At 45.7% G+C, this 25034-nt stretch overlaps 1 protein-coding gene across 1 annotated transcript in view; it reads right to left on the reverse strand.

Annotated features, from left to right (window-relative positions):
- Positions 1-25034, reverse strand: part of LOC130283193 (uncharacterized) — a 113905-nt gene that overhangs the window by 17591 nt on the left and 71280 nt on the right. Inside the window, exons 19-21 of the mRNA XM_056532397.1 lie at positions 12946-13075; positions 12628-12819; positions 10579-10686 (exon numbers count right to left, since the gene is read on the reverse strand). Of these exons, the coding sequence (XP_056388372.1) occupies positions 10579-10686; positions 12628-12819; positions 12946-13075 (430 nt within the window). The remainder of the gene's footprint in view (positions 1-10578; positions 10687-12627; positions 12820-12945; positions 13076-25034) is intronic.

Here is a 25034-nt window from a genome sequence, read left to right on the forward strand (position 1 = left end):
ACCCCATAAGGACACATGACGTACTGGAATGTCATGTGTCCACTCCCGATCTATAACGCGGGGCCATGGCGTGGCCCCGCGTCTTAGCGGGTCGGGCCCAGCCTCTGTTAGAGGCCGGGACCCGTGGCTAATAGCGCGCGGCATTGATCGCTGTGTCGCGCGCTATTAACCCTTTAGACGCGGCATTCAAAGTTGAATTCGTGGCATCCCGAACAGCTTACAGGACAGCGGGAGGGCCCCTACCTGCCTCCTCGCTGTCCGATCGCCGAATGACTGCTCAGTGCCTGAGATCCAGACATGAGCAGTCAAGCGGCAGAATCATCGATCACTGGTTTCTTATGAGAAACCAGTGATCAATGATAAAGATCAGTGTGTGCAGTGTTATAGGTCCCTATGGGAGCTATAACACTGCAAAAAAAAGTGAATAAAGATCATTTAACCCCTCCCCTATTAAAAGTTTGAATCACCCCCCTTTTCCCATTAAAAAAAATGTATATGGTATCGCCGCGTGCGAAAATGTCCGAATTATATAAATATATCGTTAATTAAACCGCACGGTCAATGGCGTGCACGCAAAAAAATTCCAAAGTCCAAAATAGTGCATTTTTGGTCACTTTTTATATCATGAAAAAATGAATAAAAAGCGATCAATAAGTGCAAACATGGTACCATTAAAAACTTCAGATCACGGCGCAAAAAATGAGCCCTCATACCGCCCCATACACGGAAAAAGTTATAGGGGTCAGAAATGACAATTTTAAACGTATACATTTTCCTGCATGAAGTTCAGATTTTTTCCAGAAGTCCGACAAAATCAAACCTATACAAGTAGGGTATCATTTTAACCGTATGGACCTACAGAATAAATATCAGGTGTCATTTTTACCAAAAAATGTACTACGTAGAAACGGAAGCCCCCTAAAGTTACAAAATGGCTTTTTTTTCAATTTTGTCTCACAATGATTTTTTTTTTCCGTTTCACTGTAGATTTTTGGGCACAATGACTGACGTCATTACAAAGTAGAATTGGTGGCGCAAAAAATAAGCCATAATATGGATTTTTAGGTGCAAAATTGAAAGAGTTATGATTTTTTAAAGTCAAGGAGCAAAAGACGAAAATGCAAAAACGGAAAAAAAAAACGGTCCTTAAGGGGTTAAATTTGGATGTGTAAAAGCAAAAAAAAATTTTTCACTAAAATGCAGGTTTTTCCCAAAATTTTACCCTGTTTACAAGGGGTAATAGGAGAAAATTACCCCCAAAATTTGCAACCCCATTTCTTCTGAGTATGGAAATACCCCATGTGTGGATGTCACGTGCTCTGCTGCCGAACTACAATGCTCAGAAGAGGAGGAGCGCCATTGAGCTTTTGGAAAGGGAATTTGTTTGGAATGGAAGTCACGGGCCATGTGCATTTACAAAGCCCCCCCGTGGTGCCAGGACAGTGGACCCCCCCCCCCCCCACATGTGACCCCATTTTGGATACTACACCCCTCACAGAATTGAATAAGGGGTGCAGTGAGTATTTACACCCCACTGACATTTGACAGATCTTTGGAACAGTGGGCTGAGCAAATGAAAAATTAAATTTTTCATTTTCACGGACCACTCTTCCAAAAATCTGTCAGACACCTGTGGGGGGGTAAATGCTCACTGTACCCCTTATCACAGTACATGAGGGGTGTAGTTTCCAAAATGGGGTCACATGTGGGAGGGGTCCATTGTTCTGGCACTATGGGGGCTTTGTAAACACACGTGGCCTTCAATTCCGGACAAATTTTCTCTTCAAAATCCCAATGGCGCTCCTTCTATTCTGAGCATTGTAGTTTGCCAGCAGAGCACTTTACATCCACATAAGGGGTATTTATATACTCAAGAGAAATGAGGTTACAAATTTTGGGGGGCTTTTTCCTATTTTCCCTTGTGAAAATGAAAAATTTAGGGTAACACCAGCATTTTAGTGAAAAAAAATTTATTTTTATTTTCCCATCCAACTTTAATGAAAATTCGTGAAACACCTGTGGGGTGTTAAAGTTCACTATACCCCTTGTTACATTCCATGAGGGGTGTAGTTTCCAAAATGGGGTCACATGTGGGTATTTATTTTTTGGCGTTTATTTCAGAGCCACTGTAAAATCAGCCACCCCTGTGCAAATCACCAATTTAGGCCTCAAATGTACATTGTGCGCTCTCACTCCTGAGCCTTGTTGTGTGCCCGCAGAGCATTTTACACCCACATATGGGGTATTTCCATACTCAGGAGAAATTGCGTTAAAAATTTTGGGAGTCTTTTTTTCCTTTTACCTCTTGTGAAAATAAAAAGTACGGGGTGACACCAGCATGTTAGTGTAAAAATTTTTTTTTTTTACACTAACAGGCTGGTGTAGACCCCAACTTTTCCTTTTCATAAGGGGTAAAAGGAGAAAAAGCCCCCCCCAAATTTGTAGTGCAATTTCTCTCGAGTACGGAAATATCCCATATGTGACACTAAACTGTTTCCTTGAAATACGACAGGGCTCCGAAGTGAGAGAGCGCCATGCGCATTTGAGGACTACATTAGGGATTGCATAGGGGTGGACATAGGGGTATTCTACGCCAGTGATTCCCAAACAGGGTGCTTCCAGCTGTTGCTAAACTCCCAGCATGCCTGGACAGTCGGTGGCTGTCGGGAAATGCTGGGAGTTGTTGTTTTGCAACAGCTGGAGGCTCCGTTTTGGAAACACTACTGTGCAATAAGTTTTTCATTTTCATTGGGGGGGGGGGGCAGTGTAAGGGGGTGTATATGTAGTGTTTTACTCTTCATTATGTGTTAGTGTAGTGTTTTAGGGTACATTTGCAATGGCGGAGGTTTACAGTGAGCTTACCGCTAGGAGTATGCTCTGCGGCAAAAATTTTGCCGGAGCTCATACATGAAGCAGGAAACTTACTGTAAACCTGCCCGTGTCTCATGGGGGGGGGGGGGGCAATCCTCCAGCTGTTTCAAAACTACAAATCCCAGCATGCACTGACAGACCGTGCATGCTGGGAGTTGTACTTTTGCAACAGCTGGAGGCACACTGGTTGGAAAACCTTCAGTTAGGTTCTGTTACCTAACTCAATATTTTCCAACCAGTGTGCCTCCAGCTGTTGCAAAACTACAACTCCCAGCATGTACTGATCGCCGAAGTGCATGCTGGGAGATGTAGTTATGCAACAGCTGGAGGTACTCAACTACAACTCCCAGCATGGCGAGACAGCTGTTTGCTGTTTGGGCATGTTGGGATTTGCAGTTTAGCAACATCTGGAGGGCTACAGTTTAGAAACCACCGCACAGTGATCTCCAAACTGTGACCCTCCAGCTGTTGCAAAACTGCAAATCCCAGCATGCCCAGACAGAAAGCTGCTATGTGGGCATGCTGGGAGTTGTAGTTTTGCAAGATCTAGAGGGCCACAGTTCACTGCACAGTGATATCCAAACTGTAGCCCTCCAGCTGTTGCAAAACTACAAATCCCAGCATGACAGGTGTCTGGGCATGCTGAGAGTTGAAGTTTTGCAACATCTGGAGGGCAACAGTGTAGAGACCACTGTATAGTGGTCTCGGACTGTAGCCCTCTAGATGTTGCTAGGCAACTTACTGGCTTCCGTCGGATCCATGGAGCCAGCTGCACGACATCGCCGCCCACCAATCTCCGACACCGATCGTCGTCTGCAGCCTTGCCTGCAGGGTACGTGGACTTCGGTGCCGGTCCTCTGTCATTTCCCCGTTCTGCCCCGCCTATTGTGGGTGGGCAGAAAGGGGAAAACGAAAGTTAACCCTCCCCACCACGATCTGCTATTGGATGTCGCTTCTAGATGCCCAATAGCAGGGATAGGAGGAATGGCACCACTGCCACCTCACTCCTATCTCTTCAGGGGGATCGTAGGTGTCTTAGACAACCGCGATCCCCCTTATATTCCGGGTCCCCATAGACCAGTAATGACCTGGAATCTCGCAAATCGCAAGTGTGAATTCACTTGCGAATTGCGCCGATCGCCGACATGGGGAGGTCTGATGACCCCCTGGGCATTTGCGCGGGGTGCCTGCTGATCGATATCAGCAGTCACCCCGGTCCGATCCGGGGACTGAAATTCCCACGGGCGTACAGGTACGCCCTTGGTTCTTAAAGGGTACCTCTCATCAAAAAAACTTTTGATATATTATAGATTAATGTATGCAGAATAACTTTACAATTGCATGTTATTAAAAACTATGCTTCTTTCTATTTAATTTTCCACTTTGAAGAAATGACCACTAGGGGTCTCCCTACAAGTCCTGGCAGCAAGCATTTCAGACTCATGCTGGAGTCCTAAACACGACGAGCTGCCAGTCTGCTTTGTTCACAAAGGAGAACACTCAGAGCTGCCAGCCTGCTTTGTTCACAGCCTGTTTGGCTGTGAACAAAGCAGGCTGGCAGCTCTGAGTGTTTAGGACTCCATCATGAGTCAGAAATGCTTGCTGACAGGACTGATCGGGAAAAATAAAATAGAAAGAAGCATATTTTTCATTAACATGCTATTGGAAAGTTATTCAACATTCATTAATCTAAAATATATCAAAAGTTTATTTGATGAGAGGTACCCTTTAAGTACCAGGGAGCAAAGACGTATCTGTACACCCTTGGTCCTTAATGGGTTAAAATCAGTCCCCGGAGCATGTTCGCTCCAGGTTTGATTACCGGTGACCACGGGGCAGGCGGCATGTGACGTCACGCTCCGCCCCTCAATGCAAGCCTATGGGAGGGGGCGAGTCAAGTGGTTGTGAAATAGCGGGGGGAAGTGAAGAAAAGAGTGTTATCTGCTACTGTGTGAACCTGAATAGGTTAACTTGGTCCGGTGTTTCCCGTGCGCAAGCGGTCGCAGCTCCGCCCCGTCAGCGGTGACGTCTCTTTAGTACAGCGAGGAGGAACCAAAGAGCCGCGCTGTATTGCACAGGGGAAGATTTTGCCGACCGGACCAAAACAGGAAGTTCCCTGGGCGCAGCCATATTGGAAGCTCTGGCTGCTGCACTCATCTCTGTTGTTACCTGTCAAGCACCCGCTGCAGCGCAGACTCTTCAAGCACCAATGATTGTCAGTATCAAGTCTCCGGTGCCAGTAGCTATGAGTATTAACTCGTTAGTGCCGGCAAGTCTGGTCGCAAGACGAATTACAACCGGGTGCCTGCAAAATAGAAGGGGAGCATCTATTACAGTTCCCCCCATCAGTCAAGTCAAAGCCGCTGCCACGCTGCAGAAAGCATCAGTGGTAGCCCTTGGGGGGTGTATGGTAGTTGGGGAGTTGTTTCGGTAGATGAGGGGTTAATGTTAACCCTATAGTTCGTGACGCCAGGCTGAGGGCTAGTATGCTGAGGTAATTCTCCGGCCTATTGCCGCCCTTCCCAGTAACGATAGGTGCATGCATAAAATGACTGAAGGTCCACAAGGTACTTGAACTTGAACTTGGATAACTTTACTTAAAGGAGTAGTCCAGTGGTGAACCCAGTGGTGAACAACTTATCCTCCTGTACGGAGCCCCGACAGCCCGCGGGAAGGGGGCGTGTCGACCTCCGCACGAAGCGGCGGCCGACACGCCCCCTCAATACAACTCCATGGCAGAGCCGAAGCGCTGCCTTCGGCAATCTCCGGCTCTGCCATAGAGATGTATTGAGGGGGCGTGTCGGCCGCCGCTTTGTGTGGAGGTCGTCACCCGCTATCTGGCCGGAGAGCCTGGCCCCCATACAGAGAGATCGCAGGGGACCCCAGCGGTCGGACCCCCTGCGATCTCAAACTTATCCCCTATCCTTAGGATAGGGGATACGTTTTTCACCACTGGACTACCCCTTTAAATGCTTGCGGTACATCCAATAAACAGTAACAGTCTCAGGAATACAGTCTCTATCTAGTGCAATGACTGACAGTTGTTGTGGACCTTGACTTCTCATAAAAGTCTCTGAATTAGGGAATATTGCGAAGATCCATCCGGATTTAGGGGATAGATAAGGTCCGGTGATCTTGCAGAGTGTTTAGGGATTGACACACTCACAATTTAGCAGATATCAGCCGTCGCCGCAAGGCTCAGGCCTAAACTCACTGATGAAAGAAGCGCAGATCCTTCTCCATCAACAGCCCACAAGGAAAAAAAGTGAGCAATGGCCACCGCTCCCTTATATGGGCAGGGCCGCTTTTACAGGTCCAATCAACTGTCACTCACCGTTACAAGGAGTGATGGGAGATAAACGTCACAGGGCCTCCAAAAGTCCTTAAGCACAAAACCATAGAGTTCACCCGGTCACGTGACTCGCAGGTCCTGTTCCGCTATGCATAGGTAATTAACCATTTATATACACTTGTACAATCCTATATGTATACAAATCCTGAAGAATTATTAGCTAATAAATACCTAGATGAGAGGTGACTAGGGGCGGGCTAGTTAAGAAGAACCCCTACGTCCTAGGGACTCTGGCTATGGGGACTTATATACAAAGGTACCGGATAGGATACGGTACTGGGACACCACACATCTTAAAGGAGAACGCACCTTATTTCCCTTAAAGCGACAGCGCACTTAAAATTCAACAGGATGTCAGAGCCAAGCTCTCCAGATCAACCAGGCCACAGCGCCCCTTCATCTCCAGCAGCGAGGTCATCACCTGCTCCAGCAGCCAGGATCTTACCAGCCCTGCCTGCAGTTAGCATTATCAGTCCCTGTATTCCAGCGTCTGCACCGGTATTCATGGGGAACCCTGTCCTCCCTACCTACAATGGAGACCCCTTCACCTTGAGGGATTTCAAAGAGAGGATCCAGAGTTTGTTTGTCTTTTACTCTTTCCCTCCTAACCAACAGGTGCAATTGCTCACAGGACAACTCCAGGGACTAGCAAAGTCCGCACCTGGCCAGCCTTCGAGAAGGCAACTGTAGAGCAGATCTTTGAAGGACTGTACCAGGTATTAGAGTCACACTCTCCGTCAGAGGTACGTCTCCGGCTGTATGAAAGCGACAAAAGCCAGGTGAGACCTTGAAAGCATATGCCATAGCCCTACAGAATGCCCTAGAGACTGTCCAAAAATTAGATGGTATAAATGGTATAACTCCCGAGCAGGGCAACAAGGTGTTAATGGACAGATTTATTAATGGGGCTCATAAAAAGTGGGACAAAGCCCAGCTTAGAATGTTAGCGGTCCAAAGCCCCAACATGTCATTGCCCGCTTTCAAAAGACTGGCTATCCAAGTGATTAAGTCCGGGACTGAGTTAGAGGAAGTTTGTACACCCCTTACACCCATTCAAGAGCCACTAGGGGTGGTAGCCAGACCTATACCACCAGCCCCCGCCCCAGTGTCATCTACTTTGCCAGTCATAGCAGCCTCAGATTTACGGAGTGTTAGGCAGGACATTGAACAACTGACTAAGGCTGTGAAGGAGCTTGCCACCCGGACCGCTCCACCTGACTGTGAACCGCCCCTGCCTAGAACACCTGCCCCTGCTCCCCGCAATTTCAATTACTGCAATCCTCAACCCAAGAGATCCTCGGGGACTCAAAGACCCTTTTGCACTTATTGTAATAAGTCAGGACATTGGAAAATGCAGTGCTGGGATTTAAACGGATTTCCCCTGAGGTCGCGGACCGCCCCTCAGGAAAGCAGTCATCAGGTCCTCTCACTTTAAGTCAGGACTCTCACTTTATGTCGCCTCCTGCCCCTATGTAGAAGTTATTGTAGAAGGTGTCCCGTTGGAGACATTGATAGATACAGGGTCACAAGTGTCTACCATACCTAAAAAGTGTTTTCTATCAGCATTGGGATGCTAGTTTATTGTGTGAGCCTGATGATGTTAACTTTCGAGTAGTTGCGGGTAATGGGCAGCCTGTCCCCAGACATAGATACTGGGAGCCATCCATTCAGTTGGGAGAGCATTTACTCCGGGCAGGGAGTGATTGTAACTAATGTGACAGATAAGGGGTCTGCTGAGTTTATATCAGGGATGAACATTATGAAGAATTGTTTCACTGAAGTGTTAGATGCCTTGCATGCCTCTCTTCCACATATGTCCCCTTCAGGCCAGCGCAACACCACTTGAAAGTTCCACAGGGGGAGCAGATAACAAGCAAGTTGAAATCAGCGAGTACAAGTTCAAGACATCAGGTCGGTGACCTTACAACCCAACACGGAGACCATCATCTGCTGTCGTGCACGTCCCGGAGTCAATAATAGGGACAATCAAGCCCTGCTGGAACATGCATTTGGAAGATCATCCTCTTAATTGAGCTGCTAGAAGCCTTGTCACTGTCACCAACGGGAACTGTCTTGTCCAAATACACTCCTGGAGCCCAGCTGTACCTCCTAGAGTCGAAGGACATTGTGACAAAACGTCTGGTGGCCCGACAGCGTGCTGCTCAAGTGGCCGAATGATCCGGTGTGAGCCCTCCAGAGCCCTAGTGGGTGCAACTCCAGGTTGGAGACGACACTATCCCAAGGGACCAAGTCAATGGAATCATCAATGTCGCCAAGAGGTACCACGAGGCTATCAGCAAGCACCCCACAGACTTTGGGCAGACTTCAATGATCCAGCACCGAATCCTCACAGGGGATAGCACACCTATCAAGGAAAGACACGCCAGACATGTATCGGACTGTCAAGAAGATGCTGGCCGACATGAAAGAGGCAGACGTGATTCAAGAAAGTCAGAGCCCCTGGGCGGCGCCACTTGTCCTGGTCAAGAAGAAAGACGGAACCATCCGCTTCTGTGTTGATTACAGGAAACTGAACAATGTTACACATAAAGATGCTTATCCTTTGCCAAGGATCGAGGAGTCACGCACAGCCCTTGGGTCGGCTGCTTACTTTTCCACCCTGGAGATATTGGCAAGTGCCCATGGCCATGGGGGATTGGGAGAAGACCACCTATGTGACACCCATGGGACTGTTCGAGTTTAAAAGTATGCCGTTTGGGCTGTGCAATGCCTCTGCTACGTTCCAGCATCTGATGGAAAGGTGCCTGGGCCATCTGAATTTTCAAAGGGTCCTATTGTACCTGAACGATGTCATTGTGGATTCCAAGTCCTACCAGGAACACCTCAGTCATCTGTCAGACGTCTTCCAAGTCTTAACCTCTTCAGGACGTGGAGCGTATGCATACGCCCTGCAACCCAAGTCCTTAAGGACGTAGGGCGTATGTATACGCCCGTGGGAATACCGGTCCCCGCCGCTAGCCGGTTGGGGACCGGACCGGGATGCCTGCTGGAATCATTCAGCAGGCATCCTGGCACATCGCTGAGGGGGGTCCTGAGACCCCCTATGTCGGCGATCGCAGAAAATCGCATGTCAATTCAGATCATCCTGAGGGATAGGAGCGAGGTCGCAGTGCTGCGATCTCCTCCTATCCCCTGCCATTAGTCAGAACTGAATTCTGACCAATGGCAGCACAGGACAGATGGAGGCCGGTACCTGGAGGAGAAGATGCGTGGGGACCGCTGATCGTCGCTGGAGACTGCGGAGATCACAGCGCAGGTAGGGAAACAACGGTGGGGGGGGGGGGGGGAAGGAAGGTGGCAGTAAAGTGATCTTTACTGCTGCCCTTCTAGTGGGTGCCAAACTACAACTCCCAGCATGCCCAGAGAGCCAAAAGCTGTCTGGGTATGCTGGGAGTTGTAGTTTTGCAGCATCTAGAGGGTCACAGTTTGGAGACCACTGTTACAGTGGTGCCCAAACGGTAGCCCTCCAGATGTTGCCAAACTACAACTCTCAGCATGCCTAGACTGCCCAGGCATGCTGGGAGTTGTAGTTCTGTAACATCTGTCCCTTCAGATTTTGCAATTTTCATGAAATTTTTGAAAATTGCTGCTCTACTTTGAAGCCTCTAATTTTTTTCAAAAAGTACAAATATGTCCATTTTATGATGCCAACATAAAGTGGACATATTGTATTTGTGAATAAAAAAAAAATTGGAATATCCATTTTCCTTACAAGTAGAGAGCTTGAAAGTTAGAAAAATGACACATTTTCATGAAATTTTGGAATTTTTCACCAAAAAAGATGCAAGTAACAACGAAAATTTACCACCAAAATAAAGTAGAATATGTCCCGAAAAAACTATCTCAGAATCAGAATATTCGGTAAAAGCGTTTTAGAGTTATTTATGCGTAAAGTGACGGTGGTCAGAATTGCGAACAAGGGCTCAGTCCTTAAGGTGAAAAAGGGCTGCGTCCTTAAGGGGTTAATCAAGCATGGATTAAGATTAAACTATCCAAGTGTCACCTGCTCAGGTGCTAAGGTTCATTATTTAGGTCATGTTGTCTGCGCAGAGGGAGTCCAGCACAATCCTGAAAAGGTGGAAGCTGTTAAGAACTGGCGTACCCCGCGCACGGTTAAAGATGTCAGGAGCTTCCTGGGATTTGCCGGCTACTACCGCCACTTCATTCCCCACTTCGCCCAGATTGCAGAACCCCTCACAGCTCTCTTATGGGGTACGGTGAAGGAAAACTACAATGGAAGACTACCTATTGAATGGGCCGAAGAGCAAGAGACAGCATTCCGAGCTCTTAAACGTCTGCTGACGGAGCCACCCATCTCGGCATATCCAGACTACAGTCAGCCATTCTGGATGTACACTGATGCCAGTTTCAAGGGTCTGGGAGCAGTCCTGTTCCAAGTCATGGAAGGACAAGGGCGGGTAATTGCCTATGCCAGTCACAACCTGCGAGGAGCAGAAAAGAACGATGCTTATTACAGCTCATTCTAATTACAGCTCATTCAAGTTGGAACTTCTCGCCCTGGTGTGGGCCATGACTGAAAAGTTCAAAGACTATTTGGCTGCCACGCCATTTACTGTCTACATGGACAATAACCCATTGTCCCACCTGAACACTGCCAAGTTGGGTGCCATTGAACAGTGATGGGCTTCAAGACTAGCCAATTACAGTTTTACCATCAAGTACAGAAGCGGCAAGTCGAATGCCAATGCCGATGTACTGTCCTGGATGACCCCGGCCAAGAACCACCAGTCAAAGACATGTGGGAAGACATGGAGATGCCCCCATTTTATCAGCAGTTCATGAACCAGAATATTGTGACCGCCCTCAGGGACGGTGAACTCAGGTCCGAAAAGGTTAAGGAAGACCTATGTACCTAGAAGACTCTTCAAGATGAAAGTTGAGTCATGGGGGATCTGTTGGACTACCTTCTGGCGAAAAAGGTACCAACCCATCTACGCCGTGCCCACTGTGACTACGAGTTGAAACGTCTGTGGCGACAGATGAAACGACTGTTTGTGCACAAGGGACTATTGTACTGAAATTCTTTGGATCCGGTCTCTGGTGATCGACTTCAACAGATTCTGGTTCCCCAAAGACGCAGCGATGGTCCTCAATGCATACCATGATTAGTCGGGACACTTTGGAGTCCACAAGACCAAAGCTATTGTCAGGCGGAGATTCTATTGGATCAGAATGCGGAGCGACATTGAGAAATGGTGCAGTGAATGTGCTGTCTTTAACGTCACCAAGAACGTGCGCAAGGACGCCACAGCACCCCTCCATTCCATCCAGAGTGAAAGGCCTAACCAGTTGGTCACGCTAGACCATGTCAAGTTGTCTCCTACCCGGTCCAGGTACACTTATGCTCTCACCATGGTGGATCACTACTCTAAATGGGTTGTCGTTGTACCCGTTAAAGACCTCACAGCCAAGACAGCGGCCCAGATGTTCTACTCCAATTGGGTGCAAGCCTTTGAATGTCTGGACTCTGTCCTAACGGACCATGGAATGGCCTTCGAGGCCCAACTCTTTCAGGAGCTGTGTCAATTCCATGCCTGCAAAAAAACTCTGGACTACTGATTACCACCCCCAGGGGAATGGGCTCTGTGAGCGCATCAATCAAGTCTTTATCCACATGTTGCGAGCAACTTCTGTGTCAATACAAGAAGAGTGGCCCCGACTGCTGCCCAAACTATTGGAGATCTATAATAACACAGTCCACTGTTCTATGGGGTGCACCTCTTTCTATTTGATGATGGGGCGACATGGGCAGCTGCCTAAAGACCGAACATTTGGGCTCCAAGCGCCGTTCAACAACTCTCCACAAGCCTCCCTGGAGTGGGTTTCTGACCACCAGAGAAGAATCCAAGAGGCCAAAGAAATTGTCAGCAAGAAAATGGGCAAGGCCCAGCAGAGACAACATAAGGACTATAACCGTCATGCGTCTGCCAAACCACTTCAATTGGGCGATAAAGTCTGGCTGCAAAGATTCCATGGACCCACAAATTAGACTCTGGGAGACAGAACCGTACACAGTGACGACCATACCCTATCCGGGCTCTGATGTATACAAAGTACAAAAGCTTGGGTATGAGCCTCAAGTTGTTCACTGAAACCGAGTCAAGTTGTGTCTCAAAGAAGATCTACCAGTGCTCCCCACACTGCCCCCTCCAGCTGTCAGACCTGCGAGAGAGTACGTCCCAGGGAAGGAATCCACCCATCTATGGATTTCCCCATGTTTTCTCCAAATCAGCCAGCGATCTTTTGTGTCTCACCAACCCCAGGGCTGGTTCAATCCACACTAGTCTCCATGCCAGTTCCCCCAGTCTTGTCACTGTCGGTTCCAGCCTATACACCTGTCTTCAGAGTGCCAACCCTGTCACCTGCATCTCCAGCACAGCTGCCAGCGACTCCGGTTCCAGCCAGTCCTGAACTCCTACCAGCTCCTGAGTTTGCTGAGGAAAAGCCAGCCGCAGCTCTGGAAGTTCCAAGAGCTCCAGAAGATGCAAGAGTTCCAGACTGTCCAGAGGTGGTGTTGTGCAGATCCCAAAGGTCGACACAAGAACAAATACCAGCTAGGTACACAGAGTAAGTCCCAGTACCATGTACAAAGTTGTCAGTATAATACTTAGTCTAATTCAGTCAGTCTACATAATGTAAATATAAGCTAGTCAAAATGCTTAGTTAAGACTGTATCTAACATGTACATTTCCAGTCCATAATGTCGAAATGTTTATGTGTCTAACATTTTCCTGTCCACGTGCACAGGGTGCTCTTCTGGCCAGAGGGTTCTCCTGCAACTTAAATAAAGCACGTAGGGAGACAGAAAAGCTGTACGTAAGGTAACAGTGGTATGTTGTATGGTAGTATGTTGAATGAAACATGTATAGAGTTCTGGGGAGAAGTGTTGAGTACCGAAGGGCCCCAGTAGCTAAGGCATCAGGTAGAGAGCCTCAGGCAGCCTGATTTGTTTCAAGTACTGTATATAAAATGTGTCATCAATACAGTTACAAGGTTTATAAATTTTCATATGTTTGAAAATTTATTCCAAAAGAGCATGTATGGCCATTTTTCGTAAGTGCTACATGGACTTTTTTTTGTTTTGTTTTCCACAATCAGACCTGTGAAGGACATTACACCAATATGCCCCAGGAAATGTTCTCACTAGGCCCCAGTGGCCACTGTTAGTCGTCTGCCCTCCAGGACTGGGCGCCGAGGAAGGCTGTGATTAAGAAGGGGAGTTTGTGGTGGCCCAGTACGGGAGGTGTTAACCCCGTACGCTTGCTGCCCTGTCAGGCAGCCTCCTGCAGTGTCCCCTGGGCCCCCCTGAATCTGTTTATTGTAATTGTATATTATTCCTATGTTATATATGTAAGAGTGTTGTACCTTTAAGACTGTTTACCATGTGAGTTGTCATGTGATTGTTACCAAGGAGGTATCAGTGACCAGGTGACTTAAGGGTGACCAAATGGGACCCCCCAGAGCCTCCCCCATGAAAGCCCTGGGAGGAGTCTCTGCTCTCTCTTGCTTCCTGCGGAGGTCCAGTCAAGTCGAGCCTAAGTGTGTGTCCAGAGTCATAGGAGGCCTCTGCAGTCAAGTCTGCAGCCACAAGCTACAAACCAGCAAGTAAGTCACAGTCACAATCTTGTCAGTCACAAGTCAATACAGGAATTTAGGTGCACTGTGGTAGATGTATACAGTGACATTGGCTATCCCTCAACACTGATGTTAAAATTGAGACATTCGCCAGTATATCCTTATGTGAAGGACATACCAGAGCCCGCACACCAATGCCAAGGTTTCTCAAATGGCACGGTACCTAGTGCTAAACCTACCTGTGCGTTATAAGCAAAACAGGGGCCAGTGGGCAATTACAGTAGCATTAGGTCCGCTCACAGTCCTCCCAGGTACCCTCCAGCGTGGCCATGCACACACACAATGGGAGGAGGGAGGCCAGCTGCAAGCCCCACCTGAGTTGGCTAATATAGGTGCATGGCCTCACAGGTTTTTGTTGTTGTTTAAATTGTATACTTGGAGGTGTGTAAACTCCATATGTAATGCGCCTTGAACATTTTCTATGCAGCATTATGGTAGCACCTGTGAGGCCATGCACCTATATTAGCCAACTCAGGTGGGGCTTGCAGCCTCTCTCCCTCCTCCTATTGTGTGTGTGCTTGGCCACGCTGGAGGGTACCTGGGAGGACTCTGTGAGCCGACCTAATGCTACCATAATAGCCCACTGTCCCCTGAAACCTTGGCGTTGGTGTGCGGGCTCTGGTATGTCCTTCATATAAGGATATACTGGCAAATGTCTCAATTTTAACATCAGTGTTGAGGGATAGCCAGTGTCATTGTATACATCTACCACAGTAGTGCACCCATATTCCTGTTTTGTATTATTCTAATTGTTACACATCCACACTGTCTATCTGGTGTAGGATTCTATTGTGGCACTTGTAGTCCACTGCAGGCATCCTCCATTGTATGCATTTTTATGCTGGGGATCGCCCCTAGCAACGGACTACAAGGGCAGGATCTGCTCCCCCAGTATAAATGCACAACCGCATATGGGGTTGAGCACCTCCAGCCATTTGAGACCACGTTTTTTGTTGTTGTCAGTCACAAGTCAGTCAAGTCAAAGTCATCTGTCTAGTCAACGTGGCCTGCACTAAATTGTCCACCTCTACTACAAGTCCCAGCAAGCCCTTAAGGTCTCTGAAGTCACTGGTCATCTCCGTGGGCCTGGTTGAACTGTATAGACTTTTCCAACTGTCTAACCTCAGTAAAGCTACCGTTGTCCGTAACTTGGCGTTGGAGTCATTATTGCCCCCGTGCCTAGCCCAGGATCCAGCGGTATACCTTCGGGTGGTATTGAGGATAAACCACGCCCTGGAGTCACGAATACAAGGGGTTAATGCCATCAGCCCCTAGGGTAATTCCATCACACCCTCTATAATACTACTATTTTTGAAAAAGTTGGCAGGGCTTTACAGCAAAGGGAATTTACTAGAAAGTGGAAATTGTAATGGAAATCTACACCAGCTCATAACTGGAAACCACAGCCGCATGTACAATACTACCTCTTAGGCTACTTTCACACTATGTGGAAGTTAAGGGCTCTTTTTTTTTTTCCTTTGGCCGTCATTAACATCTGTTATTGTAACAGGGCCTAATGGGAGGCATAAGGGGCACAGAGGATCCCATTCACTTGAATGGGATTCTGTAACGTCCGTTATTGCACCCCGTTATTCCGCCGGAGATAGTGGGAGAAACAGACGTCCCAAGCACAATTTTTTCTCTCGCTATCTTCCAACGGATCCGCTACTAATGGGCAGTAGCGGTAGTGTGAAAGGAGCCTTATATGGGAATTTTACACAAATATGAAATATAAGGTGCTTGTCGCCTAACTGGTAAATATATATATGTATACCCAAATATTATGGTCCCATGTAAGTATGTATAATAACAGGCACCCCCCACAAGGGAATAAATATGGCCAATAATAGACTCCTATAGACATATGAACACCAAAATAATTGAGCTATTCAAAAAAGTCATTAAAATGTATCACAATATCTTTATTGAATGTACAACATAGATATAAAATATATGAAAAAGGAGGAAAAGAGCATCAGAAAAGGCCGGCAACCCCAGGACTTGCTGCATTGTAATAAAAAAGCAAATGCAGCAATATATGGAAAGGTATAGGTAAACAAGAACTAAAGTGTGCAGATCCAATTGCATAGGTATTAGGCTACACTAATAGACAGCTAAATAGTATAGGCCATACACACAGTGCATAGTAAAAATCCCAGGATGAAGGTCGCTGGACAGAAACACATGTTGGGGTGGCGACATCCTGGAACTTCTGACGGCTCATTAGTTCAACTGTGTATTTTTACTATGTATTGTATTGCCTATACTATTTACTTATTTTAGCACCTGCACTTTATTCAGGCTCGTGTAGCTGTATATCAGTATAGCCTAATATTGTATCCGCACAGTTTAGTTCTTGTTTACATATACCTTACCATATATTGCTGCATTTGCTTGTTTATTACAATACAGCAAGTCCCGGGGTTGCCGCCCTTTTCTGATACTCTTTTCCTTCTATTTATGTATTTTAAATGTATGTTGTACATTCAGTAAAGATATTGTGATACATTTTCATTACTTTTTTGAATAGCTCAATTTTTTTGGTATACACCAGCTCAAAACTGGCATAGATTTCTAAGGCTAAGTTTCGACTTGTTTTTTTTGTGGTCCAAAAAAATGCAAGAAAAACGCTAGAAAAAAACGCCACAGCATTTTCCTGTGTTTGGTGTTTTTTTTTCTTGCGTTTTTTGCCTTTGATTGGAAATTGCATTTTTGTCCCCTTTGACATTTTTTCAAAATTTGTTGGGTACAAAAAAATAAATAAAAAAAGGATGCATTAGGGATGGGAAAAAAATTTATTTAACGAAATTTATATTTTTTATAAAGAAATTTTAATAAATTTTTAAACAGGGATCAATTTATGTGGGCGGGCAGGACACTAAAAATGTAGCGGACATAGACAGATTGCCCCGGATGTCACCCCTGACACCCGATGCGATCGTTCATAATATAGCAGAGATGCGGAGCGGCTCTATACAGCGCTCGCATCTCTGCTCTGCACTCTGGCCGGCCAGTGATGTGAATAGAAATTCACATCACTCATTCATATTTGCCGCCCAGAGTGGAGATTGACCAGATGGTGGCAGCCAATCACCGCTCTCAGCGGGAAATATGAATGAGTGAGTGGCCGTCTGGAGTACAGAGCAGAAATGCAAGCGCAGGAGAAAGCCGCTCTACATCTCAGGGATGAAGGATGATCGTAGCAGGTGTTAGGAGTGACACCCGCTCTGATCTGTCCTTAACTGCAGGTACTACTGCTCCCAACATGGACCTGCAGTTAAGGACATATCACTCCTGACACACGCTATGATCTTCCTGTATAATGTATAGATGCGACGGCCGCTCTTCTATGGTCCCCTGCACTGACGTATGTATACGCCTATTCATATTTCCCACAGAAAATTTTGATTGGTTGGAACCATCTAGCCAATCACAGCTCTCTGTGGGAAATATGAATAGGTGTATATATACGTCAGTGCAGGGGACCATAGGAGAGCGGCCGGCCGCATCTATACATTATACAGGAGGATTGCAACGGGTGTCAGAAGTGACACCTGGGGCGATCTGTCAATTAGTACAGGTACTACTACTCCCATCATGGAACAGTGGAAAAAATGTTTTAAAAAAAGTGAAAAACACACACACGCACTACATTTATTATTATTATCGGCTCCATTTTTAATGCCCTACCCGCCCACATAAATTGATCTCTGTTTAAAAATGTTAATTTCGTTATAAAAAAAGATACATTTTGTTAAATACAATTTTTTCCATCCCTACTGTATCATTTTTAATATATTTTTTTTAATGGTACTTTACAAAATTTTATTAAAAAAGGTATCTCCATCAATTTTTTTGATCGCTAAAGTACAAAAAGGAATAAACGCCTGCAAAAACGCCAAAGTTAAAACCCACATGTCGTTTTTCTTGGTGTTTTTTTACTTCCATAGACTTCTATTGGGGGAAAAAACGCCATAGGCTCAACATGCTGCGACTTTGCAAAACTGCCAATGAGCTGCAAAATGCCCAAAAAAAGTTAAAAAAAACGCCAAAAAATAAAAAAAAATAAAACGCCAAGCTGAAAAACGCAAACGAAAGTGGAAAAATTATTTTGCAATTTCTAATTGATATAAAACTAACATCTGACCACAGCGTTTTTTGGCCGAAAAAACGCCATGCAGCAGAATTGGCGTCCCCCCCCCCCAAAAAAAACCAAGTGGAAACTTACCCTCAACGTTCTTGTTCTCTACCTTATTCTCTCTCCCTCTCTTTCACGCTGAAGATTTTAAATTTTTTGCAAACAGACAGGAGTAGTAATCTTTTTTAGACCTGGTCGGGAGGTGGTCTAGATTTGCGGGGTTTTTTGTGCCAGTTGCGGCAAAATTTGCACAAAAATAAAAAACATGCAGATAATAAATTCGTGACCACTGCATCCGTCACTTTAAAAAATGGTCTAGCAACACCAAAAGGTCAAAAACGCAATTAGCGAAAAAAAAATAATTTGCAAGTGTAGACCAAAAAAAGCAATATAACACAATGATAAATAACCCCCAATGAACGTAAATGTACATCCTGACGTGCTGGTACTTAGCGCACCAGGACGTACCGTATATCCCGGCGTATAAGACGACTTGGCGTATAAGATGACCCCCAACTTTTACAATTAAAATATAGAGTTTAGTATATACTCGCCATATAAGACTACCCCTCCTACCGTGATGTACGGTACCTTGTAGTTCCCCCCACATTAGGTAGGCATCATGTTCCCCCATATTAGGTAGGCAGTATAGTTCCCCCCACATTAGGTAGGCAGTATAGTTCCCCCCACATTAAGTTGGCAGTTCCCCCACATTAAGTTGCCAGTTCCCCCACATTAGGTTGCCAGTTCCCCCACATTAGGTTGCCAGTTCCCCCACATTAGGTTGCCAGTTCCCCCAAATTAGATTGCCAGCTCCCCCACATTAGGTCGGCAGTTCCCCCACATTAGGTCAGCAGTTCCCCCAAATTAGGTCGGCAGTTCCCCCACAATAGGTCGGGAGTTACCCCACATTAGGTCAGCAGTTACCCCACATTAGTAGGCAGCTCCCCCACATTAGTAGCAGTTCCCCCACAATAGTAGGCAGCTCCCCCACATTTGTAGGCAGCTCCCCCCATATTAGGTCAGCAGTTCCCCCACAATAGTAGGCAGCTCCCCCCACATTTGTAGGCAATTCCCCCACATTAGGTCAACATTTCCCCCACAATAGTAGGCAGTTCCCCCACAATAGTAGGCAGCTCCCCCCACATTTGTAGGCAGCTCCCCCCACATTAGGTCAGCAGTTCCCCCACAATAGTAGGCAGCTCCCCCCAACAGACATACAGCTTCCAGCCATATACAGTGTATGGCTGCAGGCTGTATGTCTGTACTGGTCTGCCCCCACAGTGTTCCGATCACCGCTCCTCCGGCCCGGGTCACCATCTACTGCTATGGCCTAAGGACCATAGCAGTAGGTGCCGGGACCGGGGAGCGGTGAACGGATCACTTAAGATAGCACGGCCGGTCACTCACCAGGCCCCGGTCGGCACGCGTCCTCCTGGTCCTGCGCTCCTCTGCCTCTATGGTTATAGGCACGGGACGTCACTGATGTCCCATGCGTACAACCATAGAGACGGAGGACCGGACCACCGGAGGACCGAAGGAGGATCGCAGGAGGACACGCGCCGCCGGGGAATGGTAAGTGACCGGCGAACATCCTTATGTCCCGAAAAGATTTTTCGGGACACAGGGATGTCCGGCATAGGAATACCTATGATTATCTGCCCAGGCCGGCCAGAGCAGGTAAAATCTAATACTGTATACTAAAAACCAGGGGGCCTCCAGCTGTTGTAAAACTACAACTCCCAGCATGCCCGGACAGCCTCTGTCGTGCTGGGAGTTGTAGTTTCACAACAGCTGGAGGCACCTGGTTTTTAGTATACAGTATTAGTTTTTATTTGCTCTGGCCGGCCCCCGCCTGCAGCCACACACGGGAGCCGGCTTGGGCAGATAATCAGAAGTTTTCCTATCCCGGACCTCAATACCCGGCGTATAAGACGACCCCAGACTTTTCAGAAGAAAATTCGGGGTTAAAAAGTCGTCTTATACGCCGGGATATATGGTACATTTACGACCTGTACATGACTGCGAGCACCAGACCGGTGCTCGCGTCATGCATGGCAGGTCTCAGCTGCTATCAGCAGCCGGGAACCGCTGGTAATGGTAGACATCAGCGATTGCACTGATGTCCACTATTAACACCTCAGATGCCGTGATCAATACAGATCATGGCATTTGTGGCAGTGCGGCTGTTGAAATGGCTGATCTGATCGCCCGTGGGGATCATATCAGCTAAGATGGTGGCCAGAGGTCCCCTCATCTGCCTCCGCCCCTTTCCCAGAGTCTTCTGCACTGATATGTCCTCCAGCAGACGAGAGCAGAAGATCGCTGATAATACTGATCAGTGCTACAGTGAACCGTGTAAACGTTAAAAAAAAACAAAAAAAAAAAAAACAAAATTGCTGCTTTTTGGTCACATCACATTCACAAAAAAAAAATAACAAAAAGTGATGAAGTAGTCACAGATACACAAAAGTTGTACGGAAAGAAAAACTACAGTCATGATGCAAAAAAATGAGCCATCACACATCCCCGTATATGTAAAAATGAAAAAGTTATAGGTGGTCAAAATAGGACGATTTTAAAGGGGTACTCCACTGGGAATTTTTTTTTTTCAAATCAACTGGTGCCAGAAAGTTGAACCGATTTGTAATTTTCTTCTATTTAAAAATAGGGCTGGGCGGTATGACCAAATATGTGTGTCACAGTATTTTTGTAACTTATGGCGGTTCCACGGTATATAACGGTATTTCTTTCAGCCCCCCCCCCCCCAAATCATGTGATCCGCCAACGCTGTTCTGCTCCTTACAAGACAGTGGGCTCAGCCTATCACTGGCTGTTGTTTGTCCGGGCATGCTGGGAGTTGTAGTTTTGCAACATCTGGAGGTCTGCAGGTTGGAGACCACTGGCGTACAGTGAATTCCAGCGCCAGCAGCCCCCAACAAAGAGGAGGAGGGCAGTGCTTGACATATGTGAGTAGTACCCCGCTGGGCTGAATTAATTGGGGGGGAGCAGAACAGCGCTGACGGGTCATATTTGATTAGTTCCCCGATGTGGGGACAGCGCAGCACTGCACTGATTCATTTATTACCGAGGGGGAGGGGCCAAACCGGTATTGCGGTATGGGTTAAAATTCATATCGTCCAGCACAAAAATTTCGGTATTCGGTATGAACCGGTATACCGCCCAGCCCTATTTAAAAATCTCAACCCTTCCAGTACATATCAGCTGCTGTATGCTCCACAGGAAGTTGTTTTCTTTTTTAATTTCTTTTCTGTCTGACCACAGTGCTCTCTGCTGACACTTCTGTCCATTTAGGAACTGTTGAGAGTAGGAGCAAATCCCCATGGCAAACCTTTCCTGCTCTGGACAGTTCCTAAAATGGACAGAGGTGTCAGCAGATAGCATTGTGGTCAGGCAGAAAAGAAATTCAAAAAGAAAAGAACTTCCTGTGGAGCATATAGCAGCTGATAAGTAAAAGAAGGATTACGATTATTTAATAGAAGTAATTGACAAAACTGTTCAACTTTCTGGCACCAGTTGATTAAAAAAAAAATAGTTTTCCAGGGGAGTACCCCTTTAAAAGGTGTATGGCCACCCTAAGTCCTTGGCTGCAATATCAACCACTTGGAATTCTGCCAATAGCTGTAGTTTTTGTTCAATTCAAATAATAAACAAACTGTAAAATCTAAACTGGTGCAAGGGTACATCATTGATATTGGGTAAAGGAATTTCCCATCATTAGTGTTAGGAAAGGGTTATTTACAGTAACAATATACAAATATAATATTATAGAACAAACTATGGGTTGAGTCCTTTTAACAGATTCCACAAAATAAAACAGTTCTCAAGTACTGTGAACAGAATCGTTTTCAAACTTTTTATTAAACAACAACATTACTATAGCTGCATTATACAGCAAATTATGTAAATGTTGGTTAGTGTCCATTACATGTTTTGAAGAGGATCTTATTTGAGGTGTCAAAGATCTGTTTACTAGTTAAAGGGGTTCTCCACCATAAGGTGATTTTAGTACATACCTGGCAGACAGGTATGCTTAAGAAGGATCTGCGCTTGTCTTGGGGCTAAATGGCTATGTCATGAGATTACCATCACACTGTGGCTAGCTTTTTGTAAACTGGTATTTCCTGTTTGACTTTTCTTTTTTTGACTACAAATCCCACAATTCCATCTTCCTCCCTCCCACACATGAGCCACCCCACCCATTGAAACATAAATGAGCTGCATCCATTCAAAAGACCTGTGGTTTTCAATCAGGGTGCCTACAGCTGTTGCATATTGATCTCTCTCCCACCAAGCGATCCCCCCACCCATTGAAGCAGACAGGCTCCTGTCATCAGCTGACTAGTGAGTCAGGTCTCGGCCACATTGCAACCTGGGAAAAATCTGAGACAACAGTAATTTTGTATGCTGGTAAAAATAAATATTGGAGTGAAAATCACAGAAGAATTGTGAGAAAACAGTCACACACAGGTACAGACACTATATTATGAACTACACTAACTTTACAGCCCCTACAGCATAGTCAAATAAAAAAATTCCTGGAATACCCTTTAAGTGTTTCCTAATCAGGTTGTCTCCAGCTGTTGCAAAACTAAGACTCCCAACATGCTCAGACAACCGTTGGATGCACTGTGCAAAATAGTAATTTGTCTAAATGTGATGCATTATCAAATCATCTTCTAAAACCAGAATTGGGGAACTTTTCTCCCCACTCCCCACTGTTCTCAGCTCTATATAACTGATCTGTATGAGATGGACCTTCCCCCTGCATCCCCATAGCAGCAGACTACAGTAGCGAGACAGAGCACCATAAAATTACATGATGCTGGGATTTACCACTGGAGTCCGCTGTAAAAGGGGTATTCCAGGAAAACCTTTTTTTTTTTTCATATATATCAACTGGCTCTAGAAAAAGTTAAACTTCTGTTAAAAAATCTTAATCCTTCCAGTAGTTATCAGTTGCTGAAGTTGAGTTGTTCTTTTCTGTCTGACAACAGTGCTCTCTGCTGACACCTCTGCTTGTTTCAGGAACTGTCCAGAGTAGGAGCGAATCCCCATAGCAAACCTCTAATGCTTTGGACAGTTCCTGAAACAGGCAGAGGTGTCAGCGCTTAACTACTGGAAGGATTAAAATTTTTAATAGAAGTAATTTACAAATCTGCTTAACTTTCTGGAGCCAGTTGATTTAAAAAAAAAAAAAAAGAAACGTTTTTCTCTGGAATACCCCTTTAAGGGAACGCAGCGAGAAGGTCCATCTCATACTGATCAGCAATACAGGATGGAGGTAGGCAGTGAATGGATCGAATAGTGCCCATTCAGGTATTTAAAAGCTGATTTGGTAATGGATCACATTGTCAACAAAATATCGCTTAAGGTGCACTTTAACCCCTTCATGACCCAGCCCATTTTCACCTTCAGGACCTGGGCATTTTTTGAAAATCTGACCACTGTCGTTTTAAACATTAATAACTCTGGAATGCTTTTACTTATCATTCTGATTCCGAGATAGTTTTTTCGTGACATATTCTACTTTATGTTATTGGTAAAATTTCACTGATATTTGCATCCTTTCTTGGTAAAAAATCTAAAAATGTCATGGAAATTTAGAAAATTTAGCATTTTTCTAACTTTGAAAGTCTCTGCTTGAAAGGAAAATGGATATTCCAAATAAATTACATATTCATTCACATATACAATATGTCTACTTTGTGTTTGCATAAAAAAATTGACAAGTTTTTACTTTTGGAAGACACCAGAGGGCTTCAAAGTTCCGCAGCAATTTTCCAATTTTTCTCAAGATTTTCAAAATCGTAATTTTTCAGGGCCCAGTTCAGGTTGGAAGTGGATTTTAAGGGTCTTCATATTAGAAATACCCCACAAATTACCCCATTATAAAAACTGCACCCCCCAAAGTATTCAAAATGACATTCAGTAAGTGTTTTAACCCTTTAGGTGTTTCACAGGAATAGCAGCAAAGTGAAGGAGAAAATTCTAAATCTTCATTTTTTACACTCGCATTTTCTTGTAGACCCAATTTTTGAATTTTTACAAGGGGTAAAAGGAGAGAAATCACCCTAAAATTTGTAACCCAATGTCTCTCGAGTAAGGAAATACCTCATATGTCTATGTAAAGTGTTGAGCGGGCGCAGTAGAGGGCTCAGAAGGGAAGGAGCGACAATGGGATTTTGGAGAGTGAGTTTTTCTGAAAGGGTTTTTGGGGGGCATGTCCCATTTACGAAGCCCCTATGGTGCCAGAACAGTGGACCCCCCCACATGTGACCCCATTTTGGAAACTACACCCCTCATGGAATTTAATAAGGGGTGCAGTGAGCATTTACACCCCACTGGCGTTTGACAGATATTTGAAACGGTGGACTGTGCAAATGAAAAATTTTATTTTTCATTTTCACAGACCACTGTTCCAAAAATCTGTCATACACCAGTGGGGTGTAAATGCTCACTGCACCCCTTATTAAATTCTGTGAGGGGTGTAGTTTCCAAAATGGGGTCACATATGGATATTTATTGTTTTGCGTTTGTCAGAACTGCTGTAACAATCAGCCACCCCTGTGCAAATCACCTCAAATGTACATGGTGCACTCTCCCTTCTGGGCCTTGTTGTGCGCCCCCAGAGCACTTTGCGTCCACATATGGGGTATCTCCGTACTCGGGAGAAATTGCATTACAAATTTAGAGGGTCTTTTTTCCCTTTTACCTCTTGTGAAAATGAAAAGTATAGGGCAACACCAGCATGTCAGTGTAAAAAATAAATTTTTTTACACTAACATGCTGGTGTAGACCCCAACTTCACCTTTTCATAAGGGGTTAAAGAAAAAGCCCCCCAAAATTTGTAAGGCAATTTCTTCCGAGTACGGCGATACCCTATATGTGTCCCAAAACTGTTGCCCTGAAATACGACAGGGCTCCAAAGTGAGAGAGCGCCATGCGCATTTGAGGCCTGAATTAGGGATTTGC

Source organism: Hyla sarda, chromosome 7, assembly GCF_029499605.1.
Source record: "Hyla sarda isolate aHylSar1 chromosome 7, aHylSar1.hap1, whole genome shotgun sequence".
Lineage (NCBI taxonomy): Eukaryota > Metazoa > Chordata > Amphibia > Anura > Hylidae > Hyla > Hyla sarda.